The sequence below is a fragment of the Agelaius phoeniceus genome, chromosome 25 (assembly GCF_051311805.1).
Source record: "Agelaius phoeniceus isolate bAgePho1 chromosome 25, bAgePho1.hap1, whole genome shotgun sequence".
Lineage (NCBI taxonomy): Eukaryota > Metazoa > Chordata > Aves > Passeriformes > Icteridae > Agelaius > Agelaius phoeniceus.
The window spans coordinates 3,214,629-3,241,068 of NC_135289.1; the positions used below are offsets into that span (position 1 = coordinate 3,214,629).

At 53.9% G+C, this 26,440-nt stretch overlaps 2 protein-coding genes across 2 annotated transcripts in view; one reads left to right on the top strand and one right to left on the bottom strand.

Moving 5' to 3' along the window:
- The window catches only part of DSTYK (dual serine/threonine and tyrosine protein kinase), a 23,189-nt gene extending 11,293 nt beyond the window's left edge, over positions 1 to 11,896 (bottom strand). The window contains exons 1-4 of the mRNA XM_054648751.2: positions 11,545 to 11,896; positions 4,544 to 5,430; positions 3,148 to 3,802; positions 1,025 to 1,299 (exon numbers count right to left, since the gene is read on the bottom strand). Of these exons, the coding sequence (XP_054504726.2) occupies positions 1,025 to 1,299; positions 3,148 to 3,802; positions 4,544 to 5,430; positions 11,545 to 11,776 (2,049 nt within the window). The 5' untranslated portion in view covers positions 11,777 to 11,896. The remainder of the gene's footprint in view (positions 1 to 1,024; positions 1,300 to 3,147; positions 3,803 to 4,543; positions 5,431 to 11,544) is intronic.
- Positions 11,897 to 12,630: 734 nt separating this feature from the next.
- The window catches only part of TMCC2 (transmembrane and coiled-coil domain family 2), a 31,849-nt gene continuing 18,039 nt past the window's right edge, over positions 12,631 to 26,440 (top strand). Inside the window, exons 1-2 of the mRNA XM_054648828.2 lie at positions 12,631 to 12,901; positions 22,986 to 23,522. Coding sequence (XP_054504803.2) covers positions 12,734 to 12,901; positions 22,986 to 23,522 — 705 coding nt within the window. The 5' untranslated portion in view covers positions 12,631 to 12,733. The remainder of the gene's footprint in view (positions 12,902 to 22,985; positions 23,523 to 26,440) is intronic.

Below are 26,440 nucleotides of genomic sequence, written 5' to 3' on the forward strand. Positions count from 1 at the left end.
ATGGATGTTTTTAGGCCGTAATTTGATTATTTATACAAATTTGGGAGCTAATTGATTTACTGTATTATCTCACATGTGTTTTAATGTTCTAATTTAACTATTTCACCCAAATTCAGGCCCATGGCAGTTCCAGCACCCCAATCCCCACCTGTCTGAGACAGTTGCTGGTGATGTGCACAGCTCCCTCGCAGGGTTTCTCCAGAGTTTTTAGGTGGTTTCATGGCAATAATTTGATTATTTTATACAGATTTGGGAGCTAATTGATTACCTCATGTGTGTTTTATGGCCATAATCTGACTATTTCACCCAAATTCAGGCCCATGGCAGTTGCAGCACCCCAATCCCCAGCCATTCCATCTCCATTCCAGACTTGTCTGAGACAGTTGCTGGTGATGTGCATGGATCCATCCCGGGGTTTCTCCAGAGTTTTTAGGTGGTTTTATGGCAATAATTTGGTAATTTTATACAGATTTGGGAGCTAATTGATTATCTCATGTATTGATTATCTCATGTGTGTTTTATGGCCATAATCTGACCATTTCACCCAAACTGAGGCCCATGGCAGTTCCAGCATCCCAATCCCCACCTGTCTGAGACATCCCAATCCCCACCTGTCTGAGACAGTTGCTGGTGATGTGCACGGCTCCCTCGCGGGGTTTCTCCAGAGTTTTTAGGTGGTTTCATGGCAATAATTTGATTATTTTATACAGATTTGGGAGCTAATTGATTACCTCATGTGTGTTTTATGGCCATAATCTGACTATTTCACCCAAATTCAGGCCCATGGCAGTTCCAGCACCCCAATCCCCAGCCATTCCAGACCTGTTTGAGACAGTTGCTGGTGATGTGCATGGATCCATCCCGGGGTCTCTCCAGGGTGTTTTTATGGCCATAATTTAATTATTTATACAGATTTATAAGATAATTGATTTACTATGAATCATCTCATAGCCATAATCTGACTATTTCACCCAAATCCAGGCCCATGGCAGTTCCAGCACCCCAAACCCCAGCCATCCCAGACCTGTTTGAGATAGTTGCTGGTGATGTGCACGGCTCCCTCGCGGGGTTTCTCCAGCCCCCGGGGCGGGTGCACGGAGCCCTCCCAGGACTCCTCCAGGCTCTTGAGGCAGCGCTCCAGGGTGCCCACGAAGCTCTCCCTCAGGTAATCCACGGAGCTGATCAGTTTGTTGGCCACAGCCTGGTTCAGCCTGGAGATGATCAGCTCCTGGATCTGCTGGATGCAGCGCTTGATGTCCTTGGAGCTGACGGGCTCGCCGCTCTCGGGAATGATGATGTCTGCAGGGAAAGGGAGGGAAAATCACCTGGGATTGTTGGGAGAGCAGTCCTGAGGGGTGCTCTGAGGAGCACATGCTGATCCTAAGGGTGTTTTAAAATAATGGTCTTCCCAATGATGCCAGAATTGCATTATTATTGTTTTAGACAAGATTATGATAATTTTATTCAAGATTATTGATTATTATTGTAAGATTTATTATCATTTTCTCCAAGATTACTATGATAATTTTCTCCAAAATTATGATAATTTTCTCCAAGATTGTTATAATTTTATCCAAGATAACTATTATTTTATCCAATATTATCATTATTTTATCCAATATTATCGTCATTATTTCATCTAATATTATCACCATTCTTTTATTTACAATTATGACCATTTTATCCATTATTATCATAATTATTTTTTCCAAGATTACTATCATTATTTTATTCAATATTATTATCATTATTTTATCCAAGATTATTATCATTATTTTATCCAAGATTATAATAATTATTTTTTCCAAGATTATTAATGACTTTATCCAAGATTTTGACTATTTCATCCACAATTATTTTATCCAAGATCACTATCACTTCATTCAACAGATCCTACCAAAAAATGGATATTGCCTGATCCCTGATTTTCATCCATGTTTGAGGTTCTGGGACCATCCGGGAATTGCAGGTTGGAGTCTCACTGAATTCCTGGAATTATTGTGGGTCAGGATCTGCTTGATCCCAGATTTTGATTTGTGTTTAGGGTTCTGTGACCATCAAGGAATTGCAGGTTGGAATCCCACTGAATTCATGGAATTATCATGGTCAGGATCTGCCTGATCCCAGATTTTGATTTGTGTTTAGGGTTCTGGGACCATCCAGGAATTGCAGGTTGGAGTCTCACTGAATTAATGGAATTATTGTGGTCAGGATCTGCCTCATCCCAGATTTGTACTCATGTTTGGGGTTCTGTGACCATCCAGGAATTACAGGTTGGAATCCCACTGAATCCATTAATTATTGTGGTCAGGATCTGCCTGATCCCTGATTTTGATCCATCTTTAGGGGTTCTAGGACCATCTGGGAATTGCAAGTTGAAATCCCACTGAATCCATTAATTATTGTGGTCAGGATCTGCCTGATCCCTGATTTTCATTGTTGTTTGGGGTTCTGGGATCATCAGAGAATTACAGGGTGGAGTCTTGCTGAATTCATGGAATTTTCATGGTCAGGATCTGCCTGATTCCAGATTTTGATTCATGTTCAGCATTCTGGGACCACCAGGCAATTGGAGGTTGGAGTCTCACTGAATTCATGGAATTATTGTGGTCAGGATCTGCCTCATCCCAGATTTGCACTCATGTTTGGGGTTCCATGACCATCAAGGAATTACAGGTTGGAATCCCACTGAATCCATCAATTATTGTGGTCAGGATCTGCCTGATCCCTGGATTTTGATTTGTGTTTAGGGCTCTGTGACCATGCAGGAATTGCAGGTTGGAGTCTCACTGAATGCATGGAATTATCATGGTCAGGATCTGCCTGACCCCTGATTCTCATCCTTATTTAGGGCTCTGTGACCACACTGAATCCATCCATTACTGTGGTCATGATCTGCTTGATCCCAGCTTTTGATTGATGTTTAGGGCTCTGTGACCATGCAGGAATTGCAGGTTGGAGTCTCACTGAATCCATGGAATTATCATGGTCAGGATCTGCCTGACCCCTGATTCTCATCCTTATTTAGGGCTCTGTGACCATGCAGGAATTGCAGGTTGCAACCCCACCAAACTCCTGTGCCAATTTTGCCTTTCTTCCCACCTCCCTCCCCACCAACCACCCCCAAACCCTCCAGCTGGCTCCCACCTCTGAACTCCATGCTGGCAGCATCCTCCAGCAGCTCCTCCTTCATATTGCCCAGGGTGTCCACGATCATCTCCTTCATCTCCTCCTGCTTGCGGTTGGCGATGCCCATCAGCGACTCGTAGAGCTCGTTCTCCTTCCTGCGCGTGTACTCCAACCTCTTGGGGGTGATCTGCAGGTCCCTCTGCATGTCGAAGGCCTGGTTGATGAAGATGTTGAGGCAGCGCCCGTGGACCTCGCTCAGCCTCGTGGCTGCCTCCACCAGGTGCTGCTGCAGCACCTGCCTGGAGAAGGAGCTCAGCAGCCTCAGCTTCTCCAGCTGCTCCACCAGCATGGAGGAGCCGGGAACGCCGCAGCCGCAGGGGCTGGAGGGGCTCAGGTATTCCAGATCCAGCAGCTGCAGGTGCAGAGGGGATTTGTTGTCCTTGGGGGGGTTTTTGGGAGAGCTCAGCTCGCTGCCGGCCTCGGGGATTCGCAGGAAGAAGATGGGGAGGGAGAATTTTTGTTTGATTTCCCGAAGTTCCGCCTGGTCCGATGGGGACAGCTGGGGCTCGCTGATGGCGAAGGTGACAACGGGCAGCACCTGGTTCACAAACTCGGCCAGGGTGGACTCAGCTGACTGGAAGCCTCGGCATGGAGCCACCACGATGTCCACTTCCTGGGAAAAAGAAAAAAAGAGGAGGTGTGGAGAGGTTTTTTCCATGTAGAAATGTTCTGGGAGTCGTTCACACAGCAAAAAACCTGGAACTCTTCAAAGCAGATCTCAGCAAGGCTGATCCCTAACTCCAAATTCCTCATTTTGGACCAAATCCTTGGAGTTTTAGCCCAGTCTAGGACAAGGCTGATCCCTAACTCCAAATTCCTTATTTTGGACCAAATGCCTTGGAATTTTAGGACAACACTTAGGACAAGTGTCTCAGGAAAGAGCCAGTAGGGGAATTTATTGAATAGGGCTGTGGCAATGCCACCCCAAACTCCCCATGGACCAGGGCAGGGACAGTGGCAGTGCCACCACAAGCTACCCACAGACCAGCGATAGTGGCAGTGCCACCCCGAACTCCCTACAAACCAGGGCAGGGACAATTTGGGAATTAATTTATCAGGGCTGTAAATGTCACGTCCTAGATGCCAGGGACAGTGGCAGTGCCACCCCAAGCTCCCCAGGGACAGTGGCAGTGCCACCCCAAGCTCCCCACATGCCAGGGACAGTGGCAGTGCCATCCCAGGCTCCCCAGGGACAGTGGCAGTGCCACCCCAAGCTCCCCAGGGACAGTGGCAGTGCCACCTCAGGCTCCCCAGGGACAATGGCAGTGCCACCCGAGGCTCCCCAGGGACAGTGGCAGTGCCACCCCAGGCTCCCCAGGCACGGCGGCAGTGCCGGGCACGGTGCCACCCTGACCTTGAGCAGCGCGCAGGGCAGCACCACCTCCAGCTCTGCCACCCTCTGTGCGGGATCCTCGGCGTCCCCTGGCACCTGCAGGTCCTGCTCGGGGATGGTGTCCCAGTGCCCGCTGTGTGCCACCAGCGCCTGCACCAGCTCAAACTGCCCGGGCAGTGCCAGGCTCAGCCGCGGCCGCGCCCCGTGCGTGAAGCGCACCCGGCGGCGCCGGCAGCGCTGCTTGGTGCCTGTGCCAGCCCCAGGGGTGGGCAGCAGCTCCTCGGTGCCTGTGCCAGCCCCAGGGGTGGGCAGCAGCTCCTCGGTGCCAGCCATAGGGGTGGGCAGCAGCTCCTCAGTGCCAGCCCTGGGCAGCAGCTCCTCAGTGCCTGTGCCAGTCCCAGGGGTGGGCAGCAGCTCCTCGGTGCCAGCCATGCGCAGCAGTTCCTCAGTGGCAGCCTCAGCAATGGGCAGCAGCTCCTCGGTGCCAGTCCCAGGGGTGGGCAGCAGCTCCTCAGTGCCCATGCCAGCACTGGGGGTGGGCAGCAGCTCCTTGGTGACAGTCCCAGGGGTGGAAAGCAGCTCTTCGGTGACAGTGCCAGGCCCAGGGATGGAAAGCAGCTCTGCAGTGTCAGCACCGGGCAGCAGCTCCTTGGTGCCAGCCTCAGCAGCAGGCAGCAGCTCCTTGGTGGCAGTGCCAGCCCCAGGCAGCAATTCCTGGGTGGCAGCTCCGGGCAGCAGCTCCTTGGTGGCAGTGCCAGGGGTGGGCAGCAGCTCCTGGCCCAGCAGGGTGTTGAGCAGGCGGCCCTTGGCGCGGCAGTTCTGGCCCAGGATCAGCAGGCAGGGCCTCCAGCTCACCGAGCGCTGCAGCTGCTCCTCCTCGTGCTGGGGGAACGACACCGGGCTGGGGCCTGCAACGGGACAGGGGTCAGGGGTACAGCCCTAAAAATGGGGCCTGAAATGGGACAGGGATCAGGGGTACAGCCCTAAAAATGGGGCCTGAAACGGGGACAGGGGTCAGGGGTGCAGCCCTAAAAATGGGGCCTGAAATGGGACAGGGATCAGGGGTTTGGCCCTAAAAATGGAGCCTGAAACAGGACAGGGATCAGGGGTACAGCCCTAAAAATGGGGCCTGAAATGGGACTGGGATCAGGAGCTTGGGTCTGCAACAGGACAGGGATCAGGGTTTGGCCCTAAAAATGGGGCCTGAAATGGGACAGAGGTCAGGGCTTTAGCCCTAAAAATGGGGCCTGAAACAGAGATCAGGGCCTGGACCTAAAAATGGGGCCTGAAACGGGGACAGGGATCAGAGGTTTGGCCCTAAAAATGGGGCCTGAAATGGGACTGGGATCAGGGGCTGGGGTCTGCAACAGGACAGGGATCAGGGATGCAGCCCTAAAAATGGGGCCTGAAACAGGGATCAGGGTTTGGCCCTAAAAATGGGGCCTGAAATGGGACAGGGATCAGGGGTTTGGCCCTAAAAATGGGGCAGTGCAGCCCCACAGCCGGGGGAACACCCCGAGCTGCTGATAGGGGAGTTCCTGCTGTGCCAACTGCAGGACAAGAATTAATTCAGGATCATTACAGGAGCACAGAATCCCAGCAGCCTGGGAAGGGATGAGCCCCAGGGAAGGCACTTTGCTGCCAGCCAGAAGGTTCCGGAACAGCCTCAAACCCCACAAGGTTCCCCCAGAGCCCACAAGGCTCCCTCAGACCCACAACCCTCCCTCAGAGCCCACAAATGTAGCTCACATCCCACAAACCTCCCAGAGACCCCAGAGACTGCCCTCAGAGCCCACAAACGGCCCTCACACCCTACAAATGTCACTCAAATCCTACAAACGTCACTCAGGCCCCACAAACGTCACTCAGGCCCCACAAACGTCACTCAGGCCCCACAAACGTCACTCAGGCCCCACAAATGGCCCTCAGAGCCCACAAACCTCCCACAGACCCCACAAAGTGCCCTCAGAGTCCACAAATGGCCCTCACACCCCACAAACCTCCCTCAGACCCCACAAACCTCCCACAGACCCCACAAAGTGCCCTCAGAGTCCACAAATGGCCCTCACACCCCACAAACCTCCCTCAGACCCCACAAATCGCCTTCAGAGCCCACAAATGGCCCTCAGACCCTACAAACATTGCTCAAATCCCACAAACCTCCCTCAGACCTCACAAACAACCCTCAAACCCCACAAACCTCCCTCAGAGCCCACAAACCTCCCTCACACCCCACAAATGGCCCTCAGAGTCCACAAACGGCCCTCAGACCCTACAAACCTCCCTCACACCCCACAAATGGCCCTCACACCCCACAAATGGCCCTCACACCCCACAACCATCACCTGGCTGTGCTAATTCAAGCTCAGGGCTGAGTTTAGCTCCTGTTTTCTGTTTTTTTGGGGTTTTTTTAATCCTAAATGCAGCTTGGGCAAGAGCTAAATTCAGCATTACCCTCGTGCACAGCACAGAATGACTCTGACAGCCCCAAAAACACAAACAAATCCCTCATCAGGAACACAAAAATCCCAGGAATGAAATTAAATGGGAAATGGAACCACCAGGCCCTAAAAAAATGCCCCATTTGAGAGGTACAAAGCACCGGGATTGTTCTGATACTGGAATGGATTTTACAGGGTTAAAAATTCTGTTTAAAATTTGCTGTTAAAATTATTTTTTTTTTTTTTCATGAGTCATGTTCTGGTAGCCTGAATTGTGAGGAAAACAAGATCTTCCCCTCCACAGGATCCTCCTCACACTCCAAACCCCGTTAAAGAATCCTACAACACATCCCTCTCCTCACTCTGACAGCTTAATCACTCCAGTTTAATTAAAATCAGCCAAATTTGGAGCACTCTGTGTAGTTTTAGATTGGTTTAAAGCTCCTTTAAAATCCTGCCCAAGGTTTGCCTTCCCCTCAAATCTTTCAGGATTTTGGAGGAGTTTTTCCACCCCAAAACTAAGGAAAAAGCCTATTTGGGGCTCAGCACTGCACCCCTGCCCCACAAAACCCCAATTCTGAGCCCCAATTCCCGAGTTTGGGAATGGTTGAAGGGAGAAATCGCTCCTTAAATGTGATTTTTGGGATTGTTTTCCAAACAAGCCTTTCAAGAGCCACATCAAGTGACCAGAGGGCTGGAAGCTGACCAGGAGCACACAAAAGATAAAGATCTGGGGAAAATCCCACAAATTGCACATTTGAGCCTTCGTCTGTAGGATGGCTTTGATCTGGGGACATTGCTTGGATCTTGTCCTGGGATTCAGGCTCTGGAGCATGAAAAAAGCAATTCAGGGAGGGCTGCAGAGGCAGAGCCCTTTCTCTGCTGAGGCCTCAGAGGCAGCAGAGCTCCCTCTCCTCCCTCCAGGAAGGAATGGATCCTTAAATCCAGCAAAAATATCTCCCAAAATATCTCCTTGGAATTGATGGATTCTTAAATTCAGCAAAAATATCTCCAAAAATCATTGGGATACAGCAGCTTAAATTAAATTATTGAAGGATTATTTATATGGATGGAGAATGCTGGGATGGTTTGGGTTGGACCTTAAGGCTCCTCCTGTTTCTCTGCCATTCAGGGACACCTTCAGTACCCCAGGATGCTCCAGGCTGGCTTTGGACACTCCCAGGGATGGAACAGCCACGAATTCTCTGGGAATTCCATCCCAGCCCCTCCTCACCCTCACAGAGAGGAATTTCTTCCTATATCCCATCTCAACCTTTCCTCATTCCCCTTTCCAGGTGAAAATTTCCCTTTCCAGCCTTCTTGGAGCTCCTTTGGCTACTGGGAAACTGCTCCAAAGTCCTGCCAAATCCTCCAGGATTTGTGGTTGAAACACCCTTCCCAAGGTCCTCCCAAATCCATTTTTTTCTCCAGGATCCAGGGTTAAAACACCTTTCCCATGATTCCACACCCCATGATCAGCACAGACACAGATCCAAGGTGGGAGGGACCCAACAAAAAGCTGGATCAGAACTTCTAACATCCTGCCACATCCATCTTTTCTCCAGGATCTGAGGTTAAAACACGTTCCCTGTGATCAGCACAGACACAGATCCAGGGGGGAAGGGACTCAACAAAAAGTGGCATCAGAACTTCCCACTTTTGAGGGATGCAGCCACATTCCTGGGCAGTGCCAGGGGCTGGAGCTCCATCCCAGCTCCATCCCAGCTCCATCTCTGCCCTATCCAGGCTCTGTCCCAATTTCATCTCAGCTCCATCTTGGCTCCATCCCAGCTCCATCCCTGCCCTATCCAGGCTCTATCCCAATTTCATCTCAGCTCCATCCCAGCTCCATCCCAGCTCCATCCCAGCTCCATCTCTGCCCTATCCAGGCTCTATCCCAATTTCATCTCAGCTCCATCTCGGCTCCATCCCTGCTCCACCCTGGTTCCACTCCTGCCCTACCCCTATCCTGGCTCCATCCTGACCCAACCCAATTCAATCCCAGCTCCACCCTGGCCCCATTCCAGCCCCATCCCAATTCCATCCCAGCCCCATCCCTATCCCAATTCCATCCCTGCTCCATCCTGGCCCCACCCTGGTTCCATCCGAATTCCACCCCAGCCCCATCCCAATCCCATCCCAATTCAATCCTGGCCCCATCCCAGCTCCATCCCTGCTCTATCCCAATTCCATCCCTGCCCCACCCTGGTTTAATCCCAGCCCCATCCTGGCTCCATCTGGCCCCATCCCTATCCCTGCTCTATCGCAGCTCCACTCTGGTTCCACCTCAGCTCCATCCCTGCCCCATCCCAATTCCACCCCTGCTCCATCCCAGCCCCATCCCAATTCCACCCCAGCTCCATCCCTGCCCCACCCCAGCTCCATCCCGGCCCCATCCCAATTCCACCCCAGCTCCATCCCAGCCCCATCGCGGCCCCATTCCTATCCCTGCCCCACCCCGGTTCAATCCCAGCCCCATGGCGGCCCCATTCCTATCCCTGCTCCATCCCAGCTCCACCCTGGTTCCACCCCAGCTCCATCCCTGCCCCATCCTAATTCCACCCCAGCTTCATCCCTGATCCATCCCTATCCCTGCCCCACCCTGGTTCCATCCCAGCCCGATGGCAGCCCCATTCCTATCCCTGCTCCATCCCAGCCCCATCCCGGATCCATCCCTGCTCCATTCCTATCCCTGCTCCACCCTGGTTCAATCCCAGCCCCATGGCGGCCCCATTCCTATCCCTGCTCCATCCCAGCTCCACCCTGGTTCCATCCCTGCTCCATCCCAGCCCCATCCCGGTTCCATCCCTGCTCCATCCCTATCCCTGCCCCACCCTGGTTCAATCCCAGCCCCATGGCGGCCCCATTCCTATCCCTGCTCCATCCCAGCTCCACCCTGGTTCCATCCCTGCCCCATCCCAGCCCCTTCCGGGCCCGGGCCATGTGACCGGCGCTCGGGGCAGCCCCGGGGCACACATCCACACATCCACACATCCCATGAATTCCCGGGATCAAAGGAGGCCTGTCCACCACGGAACAAGGGCGCCTCTCACCAGGACTCTTCTCCAAATCCACCCAGAGCTCGGCAGAACAGCCTCAGCTCGCATTTATGGGATCTATGGAAGCTCCAAGCATTTGATCCAGTTTTTCTGCTTTTTTCCATTTTATCCAACCTGGCCTGGGACACTCCTAGGGATGGAGCAGCCACAGCTCCTCTGGGAATTCCATCCCAGCCCCTCCCCATCCTCCCAGGGAAGGATTTATTCCCAAAATCCCCTCTGGCAGTGCCATTCCCTGTTTGCTGGCACTCCATCCCTTGGAAATATTGGAAATATTCCATTTTTCTCATCAGATCACCCCAAATCCTTCTCTTCTCCAGGCACAACGATCCCAAATTCCAAACATCACAGGCTCACCTGGCTCTGCCCCTTCCCAAAATCTCCTTCCCCACCCAGCCTGGTGAGAGGGGCAGCAGCCACTCCCCAAAATCCTGAGGTGCTCCCAAAACCTTTCCAACCACAACTCCACAGTCGCACAAAGGGAAAACAAACCCTAAATCAGCCCAAAACCAATTATTTTTTTAGACACAGACAGAAAAACTCAACACGTGAACGTGAAACCAGGATTTGGACTGCAAAGATGAGCAGTCCAAAAATCCTGGACAAGAATCCTGGACAAGAATCCCAGACAAGGATCCCAGACAAGGATCCCAGACAAGGGGCCACGAGAGATGACTCAGGAGCCTTTTGGGGATGAATGAAGAAGACCTTTATGGACCTTTCACCCCACACTGAGCCCCACTCACGAGACAGTCTCATGGAAACACCAAGTCCTGCCCGTGGCAGCAGAGGTGCCACCCTCAGCTCTGTTTGTCAACAGCAGCAGCTGAGCAGAGAGCCCCCAGTGAGGCCACAATTCCCAGGGAATTCCAGGACAAACAGGGAATGCCAGCCCCACATTCCCTGAGCAGAGAGGCCCCAGTGAGGCCACAATTCCCAGGAACTCCGGGACAAACAGGGAATGCCAGCCCCTCATTCCCTGAGCAGAGAGCCCCCAGTGAGGCCACAATTCCCAGGGAATTCAGGGACAAACAGGGAATGCCAGCCCCTGGTTGTGCTGCCTCTTCTGAACCCCCTCCCCACCCTGCAGGGCTGGAGCTGCAGGTGGGGGTCAGGGGCAGAGGGTCCCCATCGTAAATCCATGGAAGGGACCCACAGGGATGGTGGGTGCAGCTCCTGGCCCTGCACAGACCCCCCAAAATCCCACCCTGAGCATCCCTGGAGCGCTGTCCAAACGCTCCTGGAGCTGTGCCCATTCCCTGGGGAGCCTGGGCAGTGCCCAGCACCCTCTGGGAGAAGAACATTGTCCTTATACCCATCTTAAATGACAGCCACAAAGCCTCTCCCATCCTCCAGGCACGCCCAGCCCGGTAACCCCCATGACAGCTCCCCCAAGCCGGACACTTCACTCCTCACCGGAACCCTGACAAGCCCCCCAGAGACCTCTGACCCGCAGAGGTTCCCCCTTTACCCCCCCAGACCCCTCACCCTCGCACCCCGCCCGCCCCCGGCCCTCTCTCACCGCCGTCCCCGGGACCCCCATCCCCATCCCAGGCGGAGCGGGGGCCGTCACCGGCAGGCGCCGAGGCGAAGGGATGTCCCTGGGAGAACTTGACGTCGCGGAAGAACCTCTTGGTCTCTCGCAGGTTGTGCTGCAGCCGCGCCAGGTGCCGGTTGTAGTGGCCGAAGGAGCGGCAGAGCTCCCGCACGGCCCCGCCGGGACCCCGCCATGACGGGGCCTCCTCGCCCTCCATGTCCTCCGGGTCCGCCCCGCTATCCCCTCCCCACCGCGGGCAGCTCTCGGGCCCTGCCAGGCTGCCGATGTTCGGGGAGGAACCTCCCCGAGGATTTCCTCTCTTCCCGACCCCCCCCACCCCCCGCCCCGCCCGCCGCCCCGACCCCCGCGGCCGCCGCCTTCTCCCGAGGGGAAGCGCCTCCACCGGCCGCGCTGCGTGTGCGCGGAACGTTTGTCGGCGCGCCGCAGGGCAAAGGGGGAGGAGGCCGGGCGCACCCTGCGCGCGAGGCACGCTGGGAGATGTAGTTTATTTACGCCCAAATGAAGTTCATTTTCCCGGCCCGCGAGGGAACGCCGGGAATTGTAGTCCGTTTTGCCGCAAAGCCTCCTGGAATTTGTAGTCTCTAGAAGGGCGGCCGCCGACCTCTCTCCGCGGCCTCTGCGCACTCCCGCGGGGGACGAGCAAAAAATCTCCAAAAAACGAGAACGACCATGAAATGATGTATTTAAACCGGGGAAGCAAAAGGGGGAGCTCAGACGCCGCCTGCTGTTCCCCCATCCCGCGCTGCGCGGAGCGGCTCGGCAGGAGGCGGCGCGCCCCTCTCCAGCTCCGCTCCGCCTCCGCGAATCACCAGCGGCGGCCCCGCCCTCCACGCGCCTTCATTGGTCAATTCCTCCCGCCAGCACCTCCCACCGAGCACGCTCCACCAATCACCGCGCGAGGCACCTCCTCTCTCACATCGCCATTGGCCGGCGGCGCTGCCCATCAGTCGCGGCGGCGGCGGCGATGCCGGTGCCGGCGGCGGGCGCGGAGCCGCCGCGGCGCGGAGCCGCCGCCCGGCCCGGGCTCGGCGGGGCGGGCGGGCCGGGGCCGCGCAGCCCGCGGGCCCCGCAGCGGCCGCCGGGGCGCCGCCCGCCGCCGGCACCGCTGCGGCCGTAGGCGCCCCCCGCGCGGCGCGGGCACGGCGCCCCCGGGATGAAGCGGTGCCGCTCGGACGAGCTGCAGCAGCCCGAGGAGGATCCCGGCGCCGCGGGGGAGTCGCCCGGTCACGGCATGATGGAGGGCAAGGCCGGCGAGGCGGCGGCGGCCCCCGAGGCGGGCGCTGTCCCGGCGCCGCCGCGCTCCAAGCCCCCCGACCTGAAGGTGAGCGGCGGGAGCGCCCCGGTGGGACACGGGGGACGGGAAAATCCCGGAGGATCGGTGGGAGGGGGGTCCCGGTGGTGGCCGTGGTGGGGAGAACCCAGCGGGGTCACCGGAGCGATGGAGCTCGGCGGTGCCACCATCCCCTCGGTCCTACAGGTGTGACCTTGGAGGATGCGGGACGGCTCCGGGATTGGGGGAACCCTGGGAATGGGGATAATCCTGGGAATGGGGATAATCCTGGGAATGGGGTGTTCCCGGGGCAGGGTACCCCTGGATTGGCGTGCTCCTGGGATGGGGATGATCCTGGAAATGGGGTGCTCCAGAGGGATGAGACCCCTGGATTGGGATGCTTCTGGATTGGGGTGCTCCTCAATTGGGGTGCTCCTGGATAGGGATGATCCTGGGAATGGGGTGCTCCCGGGACAGGGTACCCCTGGACTGGGGTGCTCCTGGATTGGGGTAACCCTGGGAACAGGGTGCTCCAGGATTGGGGTGCTCCTGGGATGAGGATGGTCCTATCAGCAGAGATCCTACTGGGATTAGGATGCCCCATCCCTGTTCTGGGGATCCTGCTGGATGAGGATGCTCCAGGGATGCAGACACTGCTGGGATGGGGAATTGCTGGGATAGGATCCTCCTGGAATGCGGCTGCTCCTGGGGTCGGGATGGGGCTGGTCCCGGGATGGGGCTGGTCCTGCAGTGGGGACACTCCTGGGATTGGGATTCTGCTGGGATGAAGAAATCCCGGGCGTTGGGGGCTGCCCCTCTGCAGATCCCAGGAAATCCCTGCCAGGAGTTGGGGGGATGATCCGGGGGGAATAATCCGGGAGGATCCGGGGGAATATGGGGGGGATGCTCCGGTGGGATATGGGGGGAAGATCCGGGGGATCTTCCAGGAGAATCCGAGGGGATGCTCCGGGAGGAACCAGGAGGATCTGGGGGGGGAATGCTCTGGGAATATCCAGGGGGGATGCTCCGGGAGGATCTGGAGGAACATGGGGGGGATGCTCTGGGAATATCCAGGATGATCCGGGGGGATATGGGGGGGATACTCCAGGATGATCTGGGGGGATATGAGAGGGATGCTCTGGTAGGATCCAGGAGGATCTGGGGCAGATGCTCCGGGAGAATCTGAGGGGATATGGGGGGAGATGCTCCGGGAGGATCCGGGGGGATCTGGGGGGGGAGGATCCGGGAATATCCAGGAGGATCCGTGGGGGGGATGCTTCGGTAGGATCCAGGAGGCTCCGGGGCTGCGGCACCGGGAGTGACGGTGTGGAAATGTGGGAATGTGGAAATGGCCCCGAGGCTGCTCCTGCCGGGCCCGCGGGGCCGGAGGAGGAGGAGGAGGAGGAGGAGGAAAACAAAAAACAAACCCCGGGCACTGCAGCGCTGCGGGAGGCACAGAGCCCATCCCGGAGCCGGGATCCCGCTGGAATCCAGCACGGAATTCCCCTGGCTTTGGGGGGAAAAAAGCAGCTCCGACCCCCGGCGGCTCAGCGGGGTTTTATTGGTGAATTCCCAGCGTGGAACTCGGGGTGTGCAGGCGTGGGAATGCCGTGGGCAGGCTGGGATCAGAGGGCAGAGCGGGTGCCCCCCACGGTGGTGCTTTCAAAAAGCTCTGGGGAAAAAAAAAAGTGGGAAATGTGGGATGCGGGATGGAGCCCCTCGGCGTGGCAGCCCTGACGGTGTCACCGGCGGGGTCAAGGTCATGATGGCACTGCCAGGCTCAGCCAGGAGATCAAATCCCTGTTCCCAGAGGAAAACTCGGCTGCTTTGAGCACCAGGAGCCCCCTGGCTGCTGGAGGTGGCACCTGGGGCCTTCCCTTGGTGGCCCAGCAGCTCCTGAGGCTGTGCTGGCTTTGCTGCTGCTGCCCCAAAAACAGCTGGAGGAGCCAGGGCCGGGCACATCTGTGGGATGGAAGGGTGGCACGGGGCATCCCAGAGAATCTGTGGCTGTCCCTGGATCCCTGGCAGTGTCCAAGGCCAGGCTGGATGAGTTTGGAGCAGCAGGGACAATAGGAGGTGTCCCTGCCCACCCCTGGAACTGGATGAGGTTTAAGGTCTCTTCCCAGCCAAACCATTCCATGATTTTCTGACTCCCTAATTCCATGATCCACGAGGATGTGGAGCTCAGGGCCATGCTTGGCACATCCAAGGTGTTTTTCCCTGTCCTTTCTCCATCCCACCTGGGGCACAGAGGCTCAGAAAGGGGTGGGAATGTTGGCCCAAAGGAGCTGCAGCTTCCCATGGCCGTGCCCACCGCCCCAAACATTCCAGGGCTGGCACATCCCACCCGCAGCTGGAGCTCCACAGCCTCCCCCAGCAGCAGCATCCGAGGCCAAATAAACCCCATTGATTTTATCGAGCTGCCTGTGCTCCCTTCCTGCAGGTCTGCTGCCAGTGCTCACCTTTAATGCAGCAATTAATTAAAATAAATCCTCAAACTGGGCAGAACTCAGGCAAAGCTGGGGCTGGCCGCTGCCCACAGCTGCCACAGTGTGCCAGGCATTGTGCCACGGCCACCACCAGGTAATAAATTAATAAATAATTAATTAATAGATCTGAGTTTTCCTGCCCCGAACCTCCTGTGGAGCTGCTGGTGGGGTGGGTTCAAGCTGGTTCTGCCCCAAATTCAGATTCCTGTCCCTGGGAATTGGGCAGGATCAGAGATTCCTGTCCCTGTGGATGGGACAGGATCAGAGATTCCTGTCCCCATGGATGGGGCAGGATCAGAGATTCCTGTCCCTGTCCTGTCCCCATGGATGATGAAGGATCAGAGATTCCTGTCCCTTTCCTGTCCCCATGGATGATGAAGGATCAGAGATTCCTGTCCCTGTGCATGGGACAGGATCAGAGATTCCTGTCCCCATGGATGGAGCAGGATCAGAGATTCCGGTTCCTTTCCTGTCCCTGGGGATGATTAAGGATCAGAGATTCCCGCCCCCATGGATGGGGAAGGATCAGAGAGATGGGGAAGGATCAGAGATTCCTGTCCCTGTCCTGTCCCCATGGATGGGGCAGGATCAGAGATTCCTGCCCCCGTGGATGATGATGGATCAGAGTAAACTCTTGAGATGGATTTGAGGTGGCACCCTGGAAGCAGCAGCCTGCCTGCTGTCACCGCCAGCCCTGAACTCCAGCAGATCCATGGCAGCTCTCCCTTCCCAGCCCTGGCTCTGGCTCCTCTGCTGACACCCTTGGGGAAAAGGAGGGGAAAAAAAGAAGTTCTGGCAAGGAGCAGAGCTGGTGTGTGACAGCTGTGCTCGGGAATCCCTGGGTGCCAGCGATTTCTTCAGGAGTGATGGGATCCATCCAAAACCCTGCATCCGAAACTGCCACTGCTCCTGAGCCAAGGGTTTTCCCTGGATGTGTTTCCCCTGGCTCTCCATTTTCCCTGGATTTCTGTTTTCCCTGGCTCTCTGTTGGATTTCCCTGGATCCCTGGTATCCCCAGAGCTTTCCCACACCTGAGCAGTGAATTCCCTGCTATCCCCACACCTGGGCAGTGAATTCCATTTTCCCCAGAGCATTCCCACACCTGGGCAGTGAATTCCATTATTCCCAGCACATTCCCACACCTGGACAGTTCATCCCATTATTCCCAGAGCATTCCCATACCTGGGCAGTGAATTCTGTTATTCCCAGAGCATTTTCACACATAGACATTGAATTTCCTGCTATTTATTCCCAGAGCATCCCCACTCTTGAGCAGTGAATTCCCCCCTATTCCTCACACCTGGGCAGTGAATTCTGTTATTTCCAGAGCATTCCCACACCTGGGCAGTGAATTCCATTATCCCAAAGCATTCCCACACCTGAACATTGAATTCCCTGCTATTCCCAGCACATTCCCACACCTGGGCAGTGAATTCCATTATTCCCAGAGCATTTTCACACATACACATTGAATTTCCTGCTATTCCCAGCACATTCCCACACCTGGGCAGTGAATTCTGTTATCCCAGAGCATTCCCACACCTGGGCAGTGAATTCCCTGCTATTCCCAGAGCATTCCCACACCTGGGAAATGCATTCCCTGCTATCCCCGCACCTGGGCACACATCCCATTATTCCCATTATTCCCGATATTCCCGGAGCTCTCCCGGGAGCTCTGGGCTGTCACTCCCGGGAGCTCTGGGCTGTCGCTGTCACTCCGGTGCCCTGCCCAGGATGAGTCACGTTTGTCACATGCTGCTGCTGCTGCTGCTGCTGCTCTCAGCTGTCCCCGGAGGAGCAGCAGGCTGTGGGGGAGTGCTGCATTTGCCATTTGGGAACATCCAGACGTTTTCCTTGGCGTTTGTGGCAGCGGGAGCTTGGGATGCTGCGGGAAAAGGGGCTGGGCTGGGCCGGTTGTCACCCCTTGGGGACAGCTCCTCCTGCCAGAGGAGAATCGGCTGGAAAAGCAGCAGCAGCAGGGCTGGAAAACCCAAAAGGGGGTGAGCAGGATCTGCTGGGATCCTGCTGCTGTTTGGGGGCTGTGGCCTCCCCCCTGTGCCCTAAAATCTGGGATGGGATGGGAAGGGAGGAGACTTAAAATATGGAATAGGATGGGAAGGGATGAGACTTAAAATCTGGAATGGGATGGGATGGGATGGGATGGGATGGGATGGGATGGGATGGGATGGGATGAGACTTAAAATATAGAATAGGATGGGAAGGGATGAGACTTAAAATCTGGAATGGGATGGGGTGGAAAGGGATGAGATTTAAAATCTGGAATGGGATGGGATGGGATGGGATGGGATGGGATGGGATGGGATGAGACTTAAAATATAGAATAGGATGGGAAGGGATGAGACTTAAAATCTGGAATGGGATGGGGTGGGAAGAGATGAGGCTTCCCCCCATGCCTAAAATCTGGAATGGGATGGGGTGGGAAGGGATTAAACTTCCCCCTGTGCCCTAAACTATGGAATGAGATGGGGTGGAAAGGGATGAGATTTAAAATCTGGAATGGGATGGGAAGGGGTGAGACTTTCCCTCATGCCCTAAAATATGGAATATTTTAGGATGGGATGGGAAGGGATGAGATTTAAAATCTGGAATGGGGTGGGAATGGATTAAACTTCCCCTTGTGCCCTAAAATCTGGAATAGGATGGGCTGGGAAGGGATGAGACTTCCCCCCATGACCTAAACTATGGAATATTTTAGGATGGGGTAGGAAGGGATGAGATTTAAAATCTGGAATGGGGTGGGAATGGATTAAACTTCCCCTTGTGCCCTAAAATCTGGAATGGGATGGGCTGGGAAGGGATGAGACTTCCCCCCATGACCTAAACTATGGAATATTTTAGGATGGGGTAGGAAGGGATGAGACTTGAAATCTGGAATTGGATGGGGTGGGAAGGGATGAGGCTTCCCCCTGTGCCCTAAAATATAGAATGGGATGGGATGGGAAGGGATGAGACTTTCCCCTGTGCCCTAAAATGTAAAATGGGATGGGGTGGGAAGGGATGAAACTTCCCCCCATGTTTGTGCAAATGTTCCAAAGAGCTGCAGAGCCTTGGCTGGAGCCTCTGGGCGGGCTGGGGATGAATAAATAATTAATAATCCTAACAATTGAGCAGGATTTCTCAGCTTGGGGCCGTGCTGGGAGGTCGTGGCAACCAGATCCTCTCCTTGTGCGTCCGTGTGCAAGCTGAGGAAGGGGTTTGGATGTCAGGGAATGGCTCAGAGAGGAGCTGGGAGGGTTCAGGCTGGGTGGCAGCAGCAGGAAAACCACCCTGGAGAGCCTGGCATGGCAAGGGCACTGCCAAAGAGTCCAAACAAAACCGTCCTCCGAGTCCCAGTTTGCCTGCAAGATGTCCTGATTTGGGCTAAAATGGGATTTTTCCAGCTTTGGAGCAGGGGCTTTGAAGTCCATAAAAAGGAGTCCCCACCACCAAGCAGCAGAGCCTGGCTGTGCTGATGTGAAAGTCCAAAGAAATAAAGATATTTTTGGGTTCAGCCCAGTATTTTACAGCTGTCAACGCTGAGAAATGAATCTGTGTCCATTGCTGGGGTTAGTAAGCAGTGGCTGTTCCAAAATAGCCTCTGCTCTGAGCCCTGAGTGCTCTGTGCCAGGAAAATGCCTCTGCTCTGGAAGTGCAGGAATACCCTGGGAAAACATGAGAAAACAGAGCTTGTTTGTGGCCAGCACTCACAGCTCCTGAGAGCAAACCCAGAGCTGGAATTCAGTGGGTTCCAGCCCGGACAAACACAACTGGGATCCCTTCTTGCTTCCCTCATTTTTTTATTTTTATTTTTTTTTCCATGCAAATTTGGTTTTTTTCCATGCAGATCCCGTGCCTGCCCAGCCCATGAAAGCCTCTTTCAGCTCTTTCAGGAAAAACTTGGAAAGGGCCTGAGGGGATTTATCTGAAAAGGTGAATTTTGCTCAGTTGGAGCTGTTGGATCGAGAAGCCCTGAGGGCATCTGGCTCCCAAAATCTTTCCTGCCAGCTCCACTTTTAGTTTGTTTTCATCTCCCTGGGGAAGGGAGTTGGTTGTTTCTTTTCACTCTGACCTTGTGCAGCTCTGGCTGAAAAGAAATTCAAAGTGCCACTTTGTAATGATTTCTAATAAATTTTCTAAAGAAAGAAAGCAATTTAAGTAATTGGACACGACTAATCATTTAACTTAGTCAGTATTTTGTATAAGAACTTTCACAGAAATAATATTAAAGATGTTCAGCTCAGGCAAATTCACCAGCAGAACTAAATTTATTTATTTTAAAAAAAAAAAGTGAAATGAGAACTGAAATTGTTTATTTCTGCAGAAGATCATTCAAGATTGGGAAGTCCATTTCATAAATAATTTGCCTGAAGGCTTTAGGGGAGTTGGGGTTTTCTTTTCACCTGGACCTTGTGCAGCTCTGGCCGTGCCCTCCATGGGAGGAATCTGGGGGTTTGGAGCTCTTACCTCTCAAATGCTGCCTCTGTTTCCATAGAGACTCTATAAATAGAATAAAATTTAAATTGTTATTTCCCCAAGAAGCGATTCAGCACCGGAGATTTATTATATATTTCCTAGGAAGAGCCTCAAAGGATGGAGATTTGTGTTGTGAGTGGCTCAGGGAAGGGTGAAAAGCTTTTCCTGCAGAGTTTGGGGACACAGGATCCCTTTGCTGGTTCCTCCAGGTGTGCTGGGTTTGGGTTTGTCTGGGATTTTTAGGGGAAGGAGCCTGTTCTGTATGGCCCTGAGCTCCTCCTCTGCCTGCAGCTCCTGGAGGTCCAGTCTGGAACATCTCAGCTTTCCCAAAATCCCGACTTTGTGCCACTGGGACTCTGAGGATGCTCTGAGCCCTTGGGAAATGCTGGAATCTGGGATTTGGAAATGCTGGAATCTGGAAATGCTGGAAGTTGCTGCTCCCCGATTCTCCTCACGCAGGGGATGTGAAGAGCACGGGGCCAGAATTTCCTGGGGTGCAAACCTGGGTGTTCCAGTGGAACCCCAGAATTCCAGTGACTGCAGGGAACCCTGACCTCAAATCTGGGTGTTCCAGTGGAACCCCGGATTTCCAGTGGCTGCAGGCAACCCTGGATTTCCAGTGGAGCCCTGGCCTCAAATCTGGGTGTTCCAATGGAATCCTGGATTTCCAGGGGCTGCAGGGAACCCTGGATTTCCAGTGGAACCCCAAATTTCCAGTGGAACCCTGAAATTCCAGGGGCTGCAGGGAACCCCGAATTTCCAGTGGAGCCCTGGCCTCAAATCTGGGTGTTCCAGTGGAACCCCGAATTTCCAATGGAACCCTGAATTTCCAGTGCCTGCAGAGAACCCTGGATTTCCAGTGGGACCCTGGCCTCAAATCTGGGTGTTCCAATGGAATCCTGGATTTCCAGGGGCTGCAGGGAAGAACCCTGGCCAGGTTCCAGCAGAACCCCAGATTTCCAGTGGCTGCAGGGAACCCCGGATTTCCAGGGGAACCCCAAATTTCCAGTGGAGCTCTGGCCTTAAATCTGGGTGTTCCAATGGAATCCTGGATTTCCAGTGGAACCCCGAATTTCCAGTAGAACCCTGGCCTCAAATCTGGGTGTTCCAATAGAATCCTGGTGAGATTCCAGTGGAATCCCAGCTTTCCAGTGGCTGCAGGGAAGAACCCTGGCCAGGTTCCAGTGGAACCCTGGATTTCCAGAACCCTGGCCAGGCTGCCCTGGCTGTAATCAGGAGCAGGAGCTGTTCCACCATCCATATTCATGATTTCCCTGTGGCCAGCTGCCACCCTGAGTCCCTGGGATTGTTTCCTGGGAATGTGGGATGCAGCCCCTGGGAAGGGAGGGCTGGGAATGCTCAGGGCAGCCACATGTCCCCATCTCCTGCTGGAAACCAGTGGCTGCCCAGTTTGTATTTATATATTATATATATTATTTATATATTATATAAATTGTAACTATATTTTTATATATTACTATATATTATAATATATATTATTTTATATAATTTTATATAAGATATCTTATTTTATATTATTGTATATTTATATATTATATAAATCGTTACTATATTTTTATATATTACTATATATTATATTATTATATATTATTTTTATATAATTGTATATAATATATCTTATTTTGTATTATTGTATATTTTTATATTATATATTATCTATTTTAAATATTTGAATATATATTATTATATACTTAATAATAATAGTTTTATATTTATAAGCCCAGTTTGGACTGGGTTTGGTGGCACAGGGCTGGTTCATCCCCAGGAGCCAGGACAGGCTGGCCCATGGAAAATGTCACAGAGAAAAAAGCCCTGATCCTTGCTGGAGCTTGTGTGGCTCTTGGTCCATGGCTGAGGCCACTACTACTTAGTATTTCCATTAATATTTAGTATTTCCAAATAGTAATATTTAGTATTTCCAATAGTTCCACTAATACTTAGTATTTCCAAGTTAGTATTTCCAGTAAAATCTCATCTTTCCAAATACTAGTATTTAGTATTTCTGATAATTCCACTAATTCTTAGTATTTCCAATACCTCCATTAATATTTAGTATTTCCAAGTACTAATGCTTAATATTTCCAATATTTACCCATTCCCTCAATTAACACCCTCAATTAACAGCACCCATTCCCTCAATTGACAGCACCTATTCCCTCAATTAATTAACAGCACCCATTCCCTCGATTAATAGCGCCCATTCCCTTAATTAATTAACAGCACCCATTCCCTCAATTAACAAATACCATCCATTCCCTCAATTAACAGCACCCATTCCCTCAATGAACACCCTCAATTAACAGCACCCATTCCCTCAATTAACAGTGCCCATTCCCTTAATTAATTAAATTAACAGCGCCAATTCCCTCAATTAACAAACAGCACCCATTCCCTTGATTAACAGCACCCATTCCCTCAATGAACACCCTCAGTTAACAGCACCCATTCCTTCAATTAATACTCTAAATTAACAGCACCCATTCCCTCAATTAACAGCGCCAATTCCCTCAATTAATTAACAGCACCCATTCCCTTGATTAACAGCACCCATTCCCTCAATGAACACCCTCAATTAACAGCACCCATTCCCTCAATTAACAGTGCCCATTCCCTTAATTAATTAAATTAACAGCGCCCATTCCCTCAATTAACAAACAGCACCCATTCCCTTGATTAACAGCACCCATTCCCTCAATTAACAGTGCCAATTCCCTCAATTAATTAACAGCACCCATTCCCTTGATTAACAGCACCCATTCCCTCAATGAACACCCTCAATTAACAGCACCCATTCCCTAAATTAACAGCACCCATTCCCTCAATTAACAGGCCCCATTCCCTCAATGAACACCCTCAATTAACAGGCCCCATTCCCTCAATGAACACCCTCAATTAACAGCACCCATTCCCTAAATTAACAGGACCCATTCCCTTGATTAACAGCACCCATTCCCTCAATGAACACCCTCAATTAACAGCACCCATTCCCTCAATGAACACCCTCAATTAACAGCACCCATTCCCTAAATTAACAGCACCCATTCCCTCAATTAACAGGCCCCATTCCCTCAATGAACACCCTCAATTAACAGCCTCCATTCCCTCAACTAACGCCTCAATTAACACCCTCATTTCCCTCTCTTTCCCCACAGAAAATCCAGCAGCTCTCCGAGGGCTCCATGTTCAGCCACGGCCTCAAGCACCTCTTCCACAGCCGCCGGCGCTCGCGGGAGCGCGACCAGCAGAGCTCTCAGGAGCCGGCAACGCCGGGGCCGCCGCCGGCCGCCGCCTCATCCGCGCCCCACGGCGCCTCCGACCACGAGTCCCCGGACGAGAAGGAGCGTTCCCCGGAGATGCACCGCGTGTCCTACGCCGTGTCCCTGCACGACCTGCCCGCCCGGCCCACGGCCTTCAACCGCGTGCTGCAGCAGATCCGCTCGCGGCCCTCCATCAAGCGCGGCACCAGCCTGCACGGCGCCGGCCGCCGCGCCAAGAGCGGCTCGCTGGAGCCGCAGAAGGGCAGCCCCCACCTGGGCCGCAAGGCCCCCCAGGACAGCGGCCTCACGGCCATCCTGCATCAGCACCAGGGCAGGCCCAGGTCCTCGTCCACCACGGACACGGCCATCCTGCTGGCCGAGGGAGGGGCTGTCTACCTGCTGGCTGAGGATGGCGAGGGGCTGGTGGATAAGGTAGGGATGGGGCGCCTTGGAGCGGTTGTGTTGGAGGAAAGGGGGGTCTGGAGGGGTTGTGTTGGAGGAACGGGGGATCTGGAGGGGTTGTGTTGGAGGAACGGGGGATCTGGAGGGGTTGTGTTGGAGGAACGGGGGATCTGGAGGGGGTTTGGGGGTCTGGAGGGGTTCTGGGGCTCTGCACAGATCCCTGATGGGGTCAGGCTTTGCTCCCACTGCGAGGGGCTGGTGGATAAGGTAGGGATGGAACATCTGTGGGGGTTGTGTTGGAGGAAAGGAGGTTCTGAAGCAGTTTTGGGGCTCTGATCAATCCCTGGTGAGGTGCAGGTGGTGAGGTTGGACTTCGTTGCCACAGCGAGGGCCTGGTGGATAAGGCAGGGATGGAGCACCTGGAGGGGTTGTGTTGGAGGACAGGAGGGTCTGGAGTGGTTTTAAGGCTCTGATCAAATCCCTGGTGTGGAGCAGGTAGTGGTGTCAGGCTTTGCTCCCACAGTGACAGGGTAAGGGGACATCACCTTGGTCTGTACCTCAGGAGGCTCAGGTTGGACACCAGCAGGAATTTCCTCATGGAAAGGGCTGGAAGGGGCTGCCCAGGGGGGTTTGGAACGCCCATCCCTGGAGGTGGCACTGAGTGCTCAGGGTGGGGATCAGGCAATGATCCCACAGGGATTTTCCAACCTCAGGGATCCTGGGATTCTGTGGCTGCACCTGGGTTAGGGAGCACAAGAACAGAGTGGGGAGCCAGGGCACCCCAAAATTCCTTTGGGATGAGGCTGTCCCTCAGGGCAGTGCTGGGGGCACCAGACAGTGGTGGCAGCCCTTGGGAACCTGGAGCTGCTGGAATTGAGGCTTCTTATGGGGAACTGAAGGCAGGGACACAATTCCCAGAGTGGGATTTGAGGGATTAAAAAGGCCCTGGCACGACCCTGTTCCCATGGGATGGGGGGATCCAAAGGCACCTCTGGGCTCAGCCACGTGGCTCCGATTTGGTCCCATCCCAAGATCCCAAGTGATTTTGAAACCAGTCTGTGCTGGGCTGATGGGCAGGATGGTGTTTCCATCTAGTGTTTAGTGCCATTAATTATGCAGCAGCCCAATTAGCACACGCTGAGTTCAAGGGACAGGCACTGAGAGGTGCTCTGGGAGCCGGGGGGATTTTCCCTGTTGGCTTCTCCCCTTGACCTTGGGAGCTTGGGGGGGTTCCACACCCTGAAGTGGCTCTCAGGGAAATGAGGATCCTTCCTTTTTGTGTTTTTAATTCAATCCTTCCTTTTTGTGCTTTTAATTCAATCCTTCCTTTTGTGCTTTTGATTCAATCCTTCCTTTTGTGCTTTTAATTCAATCCTTCCTTTTGTGCTTTTAATTCAATCCTTCCTTTTGTGCTTTTAATTAATTCACCTGAGAGCACCAGCAGTGAACTGGAAAAGCTCAGCATGGGGAGGTGGCCAGGCAGGCTCTGACAGGGACACGGAAATGTGGTCCCAAGGATAAAATTGTCACTGTGTCATCAGCTTTCCAAGGAGCTGCCCAAAAATCTCCTCTCCCCAAATCAGGACACCCCAATCCTTCCCTGGCAGTCCCTGCTCCTCCCTTCTGGAATGTCCCACCTGGACCAAGTGATGAGGAGCAGCAGGTTGCTCATTTGAGCATCTGCAGCCAAAATTTCTCCCTCTGGCCTCCTCTGGGGCATGGCCTGTGTCCCTGCCTTGCAAGGACCCCAATCCTGCTGGAATTACGGCCAAAACCTCAATCCCACTGGGACAGAAGCATCCAGAGCAGATCCCTGTCCACTGCCAGAGCAGCCCAGAAAGGGGATGAATAATTAACTGCATATGACACAAAGAGTAATAAGAAGAGAGACAACACCTTTGTGAGGCAGTGGAAAAATAACTTATTTAGAGAAACACGAGCCCCGCGATATTCCCGGGCCGGATTGGTTTTCCAGGAGCCCTCAGGAAGCCCTGAGCCTCCTGCCTGCAGCAAAGCAGCTCCTTTTCCTCAGGGATGGGCTCCAGAGGGGGGCCTTGGCATCATCCCTGCCTTGTCCCCAAGGATCTGGCACCTCCTCCCTGTTCCCCATCCCTTTGGAAGCCCCACGGGATGCTCGGGGCTCCTGGGAAAGAGCCATTCCCACCCCCCCACAAATTTCATGCTGAATTTTCCACCCCTTCCGTCAGGAGCAGATGCTGGATGGGTCCCTCGTGGGATCACTCAGTCTCAGCAAGAGTGATCATTTTTCTTGTTCAATTCATTAAGTGCCTGCAGTTCTGCCTTCCCTTTTCCTGCACTGGTTTTTCACCCTGTGGACCCCACACAAAATTCCTCCCCCCCTGTACTCCCTAATTCCCCCCAGGAGCAGCCTGGACATCCAGAGGGGCTCAGTGGGACCATGGGACAGTCTGGGAATTTGGTGCTGCCTGGGGTTTGTGCTTCACCCCAAAAGGAGCACTGCCAAGGGCTCACCCCACACTGGGGACAAACCTTCCTTTGCAGGTCAGGTATTTGTGATTTTCCTTCTCCCCAGCCTCCCACCCCCATCTCCATTCCCACCTTGTGCTGGTGAGTTTGGGATGAGCTGGGCATGCCCAGGCTCCTGCTGGCAACAGGGAGCCAGGGTTTGGTTTCCATCTGTGCTCCAAAAGCCATGGGCTGCCTCTGCTTTGCAGGCACGGAGCTCTGAGCTGGAGGAGCTCCTTCCCTGGGCTCCAGGAGCATCCCTGCATCCCAAAAATCTGCTCTGCCCCGTGTCCCACAGAGCTCTGAGCTGGAGGAGCTCCTTCCCCAGGGCTGGGAGCATCCCTGCATCCCAAAATTCCACTCTGCTGTGTCTCACAGAGCTCTGAGCTGGAGGAGCTCCTTCCCTGGGCTCCAGGAGCATCCCTGCAACCCAAAAATCCTCTGTCCCATGTGTCCCCACA